The following is a 9,087-nucleotide window of genomic DNA, read 5'->3' on the forward strand; positions in this document are numbered from 1 at the left end:
GACTGAGTACTAGATCGTGTTGGCAAGGCAATGCTTTTGCAGCAGTGCATGCCTTCTAGTGACTATTATGAACATCACCAAAAACATTTCTGAAAATAACACAATCTTGAATTGTCGGAGAAGGCCTCTATGCTACCAGCGGAGTTTGAAGACCTCCTTAGAAAATCGAGAGCGCCACCCCGAAATAAATGACCAACGCCTATGCCGGTTCTATGCCCAAGTCGCATCCGTTACAGTCGCAAATCATGCAATATGTGCCGTACCATGTATTTAAGCCATGACCATGGCCGCTGCAAATGCCAGAATCACAGCAGACACACTAGCCTTGATTATGCCAGCAGCGCTTCCGTCACCCTCGCCGTCGCCATCACCACCAGCCTCCGAGTCGTTTCCGTCGCCATCGTTTCCACCAGACTCGCCCGACTCCTCCTCAATGGTGCCGGCACGCAGGCAACGCAGACCAGTCAGCGACGAGGTCGACTCGTTCGTCGAGCCGGCCTTGGTGGTATGCAAGATGACAGCCCAGATCTTAGTCAGGGCATACTCATACATTGCGCTGGTCTCGTTCGTGCCAGCCTCGGTCGGCCTTGTGGCAAAAGCGTTAAAGGGCTCGCCGTCATCTAGGTTGTTGGATCCGAGACCTACGGAGCAAAGTCAGTACGGCTGCATCGGTTTCGGGAACGACAAACTCACCAAAACGGGTTGTTGATTGCGTGTTCGAAAGCCACCTGCTGCAGACATCCTGCAGTTGCGGACTGCTTTCGTCGTCGCTTGCCGTTGTCTCAATGGCCCGGCGGCACTCGTCGCTCAAGAAGTCGCAGCCGTCGATGTCGTCACCATTATTGGTGGCATTGGCAGCGAAGCCGGTGAAGATGGCAACACTGACGTCTTTCGTGTTGAGTTTGGCGCCCTTGGTGCGCTCCAGGGAGAGAATCGTCAACTGGGTAACAGGATCCTCGCCAACATCATCGCCGGCCTGCGTGGCACCAGCGAGGGAGACATTGGCGGCGAAAGCGAGATGGACGGACCACGCATCGGAGCCGTTGCTGAAGCCGAGGTTGCCGTAGGAGACTGATGCCGTGTTGTTCGGCTTTGCAAAGACGGCTTCGAAGCGCTCAGTAGGGAGGCCAAATGGGGGTCCAGTGGCAGGAGAACCGCTGGAGGTATAACCACCAAGCTCGGGTTCCAGGTCAGCCGCCGCTGCAAGGGCGATGAACGGGAGAGCTTTTATGATGAATGACATTTTGTAAAAAATACAATTGGCCGAATTATGTAGACAAGACCAAGGTACCTGTGATGTTCGAATTCGATAAAGTTCAGCTTCTGTCGAGGCGCGCGGGAGAGGCAAGCCTTTTAAAACAAGCATCAGACGTCCAGTGCGACCATCAAGAGCGCGCTTCCACTGCGCATGGTTGACCAAGTCCGTCAGCCACATCGAAGGATCTGGTGTCGACCTCAGTGTTGTGGTACGAATAGCAAACTGTAAGCTTACGTGAAGCTCAACGGGGGATCGTGTACCTTGTCAAACCCCATTTCTGAGGTGACTGTGCTCAGCCCCGTCCATGGGCATGGGGCCCAGCATAGGGCTGTATCCCCTGTTGGATGACGGTATGTCAGCCATCGAATGCACCGAATGCATCCTCTGATGCCAAGCCACATCTATTTTTGTTGATTCGTGGGTTGTTAGCACGGCCATGATCATTCTTACTCATGTGATTTTCACGACAGATTCGGACGGAACCTGACATAATTGACGATGGAGCTGCAAAGTCGAAATAATCTGCCTAGACATTGTTAGGACCTAGCACACTTGACATTGCGGTTATCAGAGGAGAAAGATCAAGAATGTTGAACGAAGCTTGACTACGTGACTGGATTGTACCCGAAATCTTCGTTCTCGTGATCGGTCAAAGTAAAAGCCACTGAAATGTGCTTCACTTTCATGCTTGCTGCGTTTGTTTCCGAGCTCTTCATCCCAATTCATTTGAGAAACTTCTGCCCGGTCGCGTTGGGTTTGTGGCTATTGATTCGGAATTTGCATCGAGACCGACTGTGGATTCGGGTGTTGGAGGAATAGTTGGTATCTGCTTACAAGCGAAATGTGAAAGTGCATGCCCTGTACGCAACGGATAACAGAGGCATCTAAGGGTCGCACAATGATGGTCCATCGCGTGTGGGTTTGATCAACAAATTTGATCATATGCACCACAAAGACATATAGCAAAGTTCTATAGGCACTACTCCATACTCATTTTGCATGTAGGTCGTGATGGGAATGAGCCTGGTTCACCTGTGGTTCCTTATTAAGACTGAGCTTCCCTTGCTTTGGTTGCTGACTTGTAGTCGCGGCTGCAATAGTTCTCCGATCCGTGACATTAGCAAGGCGTTGGAAGCAGTGTATGATTACCTGACGTCATCGAATCACCAAGGGCTTCAAAGTGTTCCGACTTGTCACCGCCTTTCAGAATAATGAAAGAAAAATGAGGTCTCGAGACAATTGATTCTTGAAAGAGATATCTGGGGCCGACGGATCTGCAGTCCTTGATGTTTTCTACTGCTTGGGTAAAAGAATGAATGGTAGGAAGTATCAGAAACTGGGAAGAATAAGTAAAGAGCTGTAAAACGGCGAGGTAATGTCCATTTTCGATTTGACGAATCTGATTACGCTCTCGAGGGAGCCGCATGTCAGCCCTGATTTTCGGGGTTAGCCGCTACAGAAAGCTCGGCATGCTATGAGCGGCATTTCGGGTTCAGTCACTTAAGCTGCTTTGTATATTCTTGCGAGACGAGGTATTGAAATTTCAAATCCTAGCATTGAGACTGGGGAAATGATGACTGTAAAGGATTTAGTAAATATAAATATTCCTAGCATTATAGTCCTAAATAATAATAGAGATAATGTTGATCCAACAATAGGGAATCACCTGGGGCGGTGATCACGGTATGGGATTCACTGATATGGGGATCACCGAGGTCGGGGTTCAGTGCTCTCAAGAGCAGGTGGATCACTACTTACGTGATCGAGGGATGAGATGGGTATATCTGGTCCCCGTAGGTAACGGTAATTCAGAGAGATAGCAACAATCACATCACAAGTGTTATATCACCTAACCTACCTATTCAGAGCTCTTAGACACAGCCAAAGCAATGAAACGAGGTTCACATAAGGAGTGAAGCCCTCTCAACAATTACTATAATATTGAACTATTACTCCGGAGCCATAAAAGAGTCCTTTCGAGGATTCGACCTACTGTTTCACACCTCTCGTAAAGCAGCCGAGATGGCTTCCATACCGGCTTTGAGCTCCTGCCGGGTGGGCCAACCATACCCAAGTCTGAAAGAGCTATCCGGCATGTCGAACCAGTGCCCAGGCCCAACATAGGTTGAATGCTCTTTGAAAAGCCTCTCATAGAAAGCAGCAAAACCGCCTGTCGGCACCTTCTTGATCCTTGGGAAGCAAACAACCCCCCCAGTAGGCTTTACCCACTCCAGGAGCTCCTCACTCTCGATCCACTCCTCAACCAAGTCAAGCCTGGCGCGCATCTCATCCGTGGTAGCGGCCAAGATCTCCTCCCGGCGCGAAAGTACCTGCGTGGCAATCCACTCGTTGATTACACTTCCACTAATGCTGATCTGCTCTTTGGCCGCAAGAAAGGTTTCCTGAAGCTTCTTATCGGTGCAGATGAGCCAGCCAGTACGAATGCCGGGGATGCCAAAGGATTTGGACAGTGAGCTGACGCTCAGAACGTGAGGGCCAAGAGATGCGGCCACGGGGAGACTTTCGCCATAGGAGACATCGCGATAGGTCTCATCGACGAGAAGGAGAACGCCCTTTCGCTTGGTCACCGCAACGAGGCGTTCGAGATCTGCGCGGGAAAGAGTGGATCCAGTCGGGTTATGAGGAGAGGTAACCGAGACAAGTCGCGTATTGGGCTTTATGGAAGCCTCGATAGTGTCGATGTTGGGCTGGAAGCCAGACTCAAAGGTCATGTCGATATGAGTGATGTCGCAGCCCAGGGCCTTGGGCGTCTCGAGATTGGTCGCGTAGTTGGGGCGAATCACGACAAGGTGGTTTCCTTGCTTGCCTTGACCCGCACCCAACTGGGATGTAGCAACAATGAATAGGGCCCCAGCCGCACCACCGGTGATGAGCACATCGTCAGCTGCCACATTGGCATGATTGGCGATCAATGTGCGGAGGTTCGTCTCTCCACGATGAGCGTTGTAGAGTAAGGTCAGATTCGGGATCTTCAGGTTGAGGCTTTCCAAAGTTTGGTCGGTGATGGAACTTTCAGAGAGGTTGTACTTGATATTCTCGTAGCCGTACTCTTCGGGCGACTCGATTTCAATTGGCATGCGCTCATACTTCATCGTCGTATGGTGATAGTAGATTTCGCGGGGTAGGAAACGTTGAAACGGCAGCCAGAGGGTTTGATGAGGCGTGATTCTGGGAGAAGAGAACTGTGAGAAGCGTACTTTCGAATTCCCTTGTACATCAGACCGACCACGTCGTTTCTTTAATAGACATGAACTTGTGTAAATGGGGAGCTGCAGTTCATGGGGAAGATGTCCTCGGCTCGACATTCCCTCCCAGATTCGCAACCCGGCTCGAGCTACTGCCCCAACTCAATGCTGGACCCGTCTGCACCGCAGAACTAAGCAGGTAGCATTCTCTTGATCGGTGACTTGCTGATTTGATGAGTGGAGTTTGACTTGATTTCTCTGCCGTTGTATGCAAGGCGCTCTCTTCAGATGAGCAAAACCCTGGGCCGGCTCCGAAAAGCGGTGTCCCTCCAGTCCCAGCCGGGATACCTCTCTGCTTTCCAACAGTCTCTAATGATTCGCAGAATCGTGACTCCATTGCCCGCCTCTCCAGTGTCCTTGACGTAATTATTTAGCAGATCCTCCAGAAACGTTTGTTGATCGCCCTCGGCCATGCACCCGATGATGCACAAGGGCCAAACAAGCCCCTGAAGGGAAATGGACCGAGGCCAAGCACCAAGAATGTTGATGCTTTCGCTGATGATGCCAAAGACCTCAGAATTCGAACCCGACGGCCTGATGCCGATGGTTCTGGACAGAGCTATTGCGGCAAGGGAAAAGACGCGAGTGATCCAGGCCGACATAGGAGCCTCCGTGTGCAAAGTCAGAGTCGCCGCACCCTCCCGTAAGCGTTGTTCAATTCTCTGAGCCCTGACGGCCACTGCAGACGAGTTTATTGTTTCATCCAAATAAGTGCTTCTCGTATCTTCCTGGAGGTGTGCCAAGTCGCCAATACATGTTACAGCCCATGTATGGCAGCCCATTAGGTTCGCCATATCAAAAGTAGCACCTTCAAGCCAGCGTCGGTACGAAAGACGAGGTGCGCGGTCTGTTGAGACGCAAGCAAGGATATCGTACCACAGTGTCTCGCCTATCAAGAAGTCGTGGACGGATTGAAAATCTGGTGACTCGGCGCCATGTTCCAGTCCCGGCTCAAGCTCACGGACCACACCTGTGACAGCATTCAGGTGTGGCAGCCAGTCGTACTCAGCTCCATTGAAGACCTGTGAGAAGATGTAAGCCTTACTATCAGCACGGAGAATCTATCCCAAGGTCGACAATTTTTCAAGAAGACTGTCCCCCCGTCCTGAAAGCATTACCTCGTAGCTGATGAGCGTCAAGCCTGAAGCGATAAACTCAACTCTTTGGGCATTGTCGCTGAACCGACTCCCTGTATTTCGGGATAATTCGCGCAGCTCTCTTAAAGCTTGGGAGTGATGATGGACTGCTCTCTGATTTCGGAGAATCTGTTCTGTCCGCCGGTCCGGCACAGCGCTTTGGTGTAAGGCCGATAGCGCAATGGCAGCTTGGTACAAAGGCCCTCCATTGCCCAACGTCGAGAGGAGCCAGCCTCTGTCGCCCAGCGAGGAGTGGAAGTCAAAGTAAGGGTAGAGCCAGGCAAAAACGTGATCGAGGTAGTACATCAGGGTGGATGCCATCTGGGGCCTGAAGACGCTTGAAGATTTGTTGGTTTGCGTATCGTCCCGCCGACGGGACGAATATTGCCGTGATCGTTGGACGGCTGCCTTGCGCAACTGCTGGGCGTTGTTCCGGGCCTTGCGAACGTCCTGGCAGTGTTGTTTGACAGCCTTCTTAATGCGCGTGAGCTCTTTCACTTCCATGGCCCCACCATCCATCCACGAAGGCTTCATCCCGTATCCATAGCACGGGATTCCTCGATCATCGCATTCCGCGCATGCTGGTGTGGCAGCATCGCATTTGCGGTGTCGAAGCTTGCAAGTCCAGCAACCCGCAGAAGAGGTTTCCATTGCTATCTTGCAGAAGACTCTTTGGCAATGTGATAAGATCCTCGGCCCGCGAGGTGTCAGGAGGGTAGCTGAGTATTCTGCCGAAACAAGGCGGTTCGGTGGAGCACACGACACAGGGACTCCAGAGAATCGCAGCTGACTCATCAACTTTGTACATCGCCCCGACTAATAAGTACTATAAAGGATACTAGGCCTATTACCAACCCTGAAACTTCTAGCTATGGTATTTGTTGTAGCTACTCCCGATCGACCGCGACCAGGTCGCCACCACATCAGCGGTACCGTCCACAACGCTCACGGACTTAACGCTCATCTCGTTCATACAAGAGAAGCGGGGAATGTACGTAGAACCGAATCCCATGATCGGCCCGAACAGGTTCCTTCAGAGCCTTACGGGACTTGACGAGTATACAAAACCTCGCGGTATTTTGATTTATGCTCATGGGCCAGGATGGATCATCAAAGTGGGCCTTTGCCGACGTGCGGCCCAGGAACTTCTAGCACCTCGTCATCGATGAGCAGAAGATATTCAATACCTCCGTAGGGTTGAATATGGACGAGTTCACCGTACATAGTGCCACGGGGACTGGCTGCTTAACTTGCGTGATATCACGCCACGTTTGAAGTCGTTCAGGATTACTCTGTGGCACATCGTTCAAGGAACTTGAACTGCGAGGGTTCGGCTTGAGTTGACGAAGCCCTGCGAGCGAGTAGGCGAGGGGCATCACCAAGATGAAGACTTTGACTCCGATGAAGACTGGAACTTACCGAATGGATGGGAATGGCAGGGAAATGATGAGTTCTATACTTTGAGCCGGGGCCACCAATACGGGATTGTCTTTGGTATGGAACCAATCACGTTGCCACGACGCCTTGAGCACTGAACGTTCTCAGCCTAAAATAGTATCCAAGCCTGCTTTAGTTATCAGTAAGGAAACCAGCGTACCCGTAGGCACTAGCAGGCTAGTAGGGGCAACTTTACAAATCGGGACTACGTCTTTGACGGTCCTCTCAGATAAAGTCTACATCGCAATCCACGACCACTATTTACTTGAAAGACAATGACTTGATGTTGATATATTAATGCGATATGCCCTTCCATTGCGGATCCACTTGCGCTCACTCGTCCAGGGTCCAAGTGGCGGCAGTGGCTATCGTGTGTGACTGCGAGTATCTGTACAAGTCTTGGAAGCCTGTCCCAGACTGGCGGCCTGACTTTGCGGCGCATAACTGGCCGGACTCCGTTTATATCAAAGACCTGTAAAGGGCAAGTAACTCAGAAGGCATCGAGATCGATCACGCAGACTCGCAATACTAGGCAGCGTACTACCTGTTTGCTGATCTGGAACCACCGAGTAGACTCATGCGGGACGGTACTGAGGACTCGCGTGGTTTTACTGTTGACAGAGAGGGGTCATGCGACGCGGGCTTTGAGCTAGACTGCCGAAACGAGGAATTTGCGATATGGAATGACTTGGTCAGTATTAGGCGAACAAGCTTGAAAAAATCCTTTTGGTCAGGGGTCAAAACATCTCGGTACGTTATCGGATTCATGCCAACGAGGTTCTTGAAATGGCGTACAAGACAGACAAGCATAGAGAAGCTATCCATGATTCACGCGTCTAAATTCGCAGCGGCTACTCCTGTACTACAAGTGCCTTGATAACTCACGTACTAGGTCTCTCACATTGTTCCTGTCACGATAAGATCCAGAATACTTAGGCCGTAATCTTCACGAGGCGGCGTACTGTTCAAGCGAGATTTGGGGGCCGTGTTGTTCGCCGGGACATGGCATTCTGGCCGATGTTGGTGTCTCCTATGTATGTACTATGACTTACGGTCCTCTTAGGTTCATAGTACCCAGAATGCCGAAGTGGTTGCAATTTTCTATACGAGAGTTGGCGTAGTGACGTCGGCGGATGCGATCTGCACTGTGCAAAGGTGCGTGGCAGGCTACTGTATCAATAGCCGCTCAATGAGGGTGGCATCTGAGGCTTCTCCCTGTCTCAGGTCTGAATGATCCAACCAACGCCTACGACTAGAATAACCCTGGATCCTGCCAGGTTGGAGCGACAGGAACCAGGCAAGCCGGACCCTGAAATGCCCAACACGTCACTTGAATCAACAGGACTCGGCGAGCCGCCCGAGAGGTCAAACGGGAATACGGTGGGACATGCCATCGGCTGGTCCGAGATGCACCACGTGACTATGAACCATGCTCATCGGGCTGCTTACATACCTTATGGTAGGTAGGTATCAGAGATGACGCAGGAACGAGCAAACGGGACCTCGGCTCATTCGGACATGTGCCGAATTGCGTCGTTACGCCGAAAATGTTGAGTTCTTGGTACGCCCACAGGATTGATCCCGTCGGCAGAGCAGCCTTCGGCCTCTTTTGCGAAAACCCTCCGGCGCACCCGACAGCCTGAAATGCCCAATGAAGCATGACAGCGAGCCACACAGAGCACGCGTCGACCTCATGGTCGGGCGCGCCGCCGGGGTCCGTCATGGTCCCTTTTTTTTCCCCCCCCCCCTTTGCCGTGTTATCGCAAACGCCGTCTCAACAATCGGGGCGCCGGTCTTTGCGCACTACCGATTTCTCATCATCAATCGGTCTTGAGTTTTGCAGGGCTCATTTTTAAGGTATTTTCAAGGGCCCCCACACGAGTCAGGCCTTCTGGTGCTGCTCATAAATAGCAAACGGCCCCATATCGCACCCCGTAGTCTGTTCATGATGAGCGCTCTCGGTAACGAACTGGACTTTTTCCCGCCCTAC

The 9,087-nt window shown here is 51.6% G+C and overlaps 3 protein-coding genes across 3 annotated transcripts; all 3 read right to left on the reverse strand.

The window, feature by feature from the left end:
* Positions 1 to 270: 270 nt before the first annotated feature.
* On the reverse strand, positions 271 to 1,243 carry VDBG_03529 (predicted protein; the record flags this gene model as incomplete). The annotated part of the gene is made up of 2 exons (XM_003005530.1): positions 271 to 641; positions 694 to 1,243. The coding sequence occupies 2 exons, from the start codon at positions 1,241 to 1,243 to the stop codon at positions 271 to 273; spliced, it is 921 nt and encodes a 306-aa protein (XP_003005576.1).
* Positions 1,244 to 3,255: 2,012 nt separating this feature from the next.
* VDBG_03530 (aspartate aminotransferase) lies at positions 3,256 to 4,371 on the reverse strand (the record flags this gene model as incomplete). The annotated part of the gene is made up of 1 exon (XM_003005531.1): positions 3,256 to 4,371. The coding sequence occupies one exon, from the start codon at positions 4,369 to 4,371 to the stop codon at positions 3,256 to 3,258; it is 1,116 nt and encodes a 371-aa protein (XP_003005577.1).
* A 377-nt stretch (positions 4,372 to 4,748) lies between these two features.
* Positions 4,749 to 6,311, reverse strand: VDBG_03531 (conserved hypothetical protein; the record flags this gene model as incomplete). Its single annotated transcript, XM_003005532.1, has 2 exons — positions 4,749 to 5,585; positions 5,643 to 6,311. The coding sequence occupies 2 exons, from the start codon at positions 6,309 to 6,311 to the stop codon at positions 4,749 to 4,751; spliced, it is 1,506 nt and encodes a 501-aa protein (XP_003005578.1).
* Positions 6,312 to 9,087: the final 2,776 nt, after the last annotated feature.

The sequence above is a fragment of the Verticillium alfalfae genome, genomic scaffold (assembly GCF_000150825.1).
Source record: "Verticillium alfalfae VaMs.102 supercont1.4 genomic scaffold, whole genome shotgun sequence".
NCBI classification, from domain to species: domain Eukaryota; kingdom Fungi; phylum Ascomycota; class Sordariomycetes; order Glomerellales; family Plectosphaerellaceae; genus Verticillium; species Verticillium alfalfae.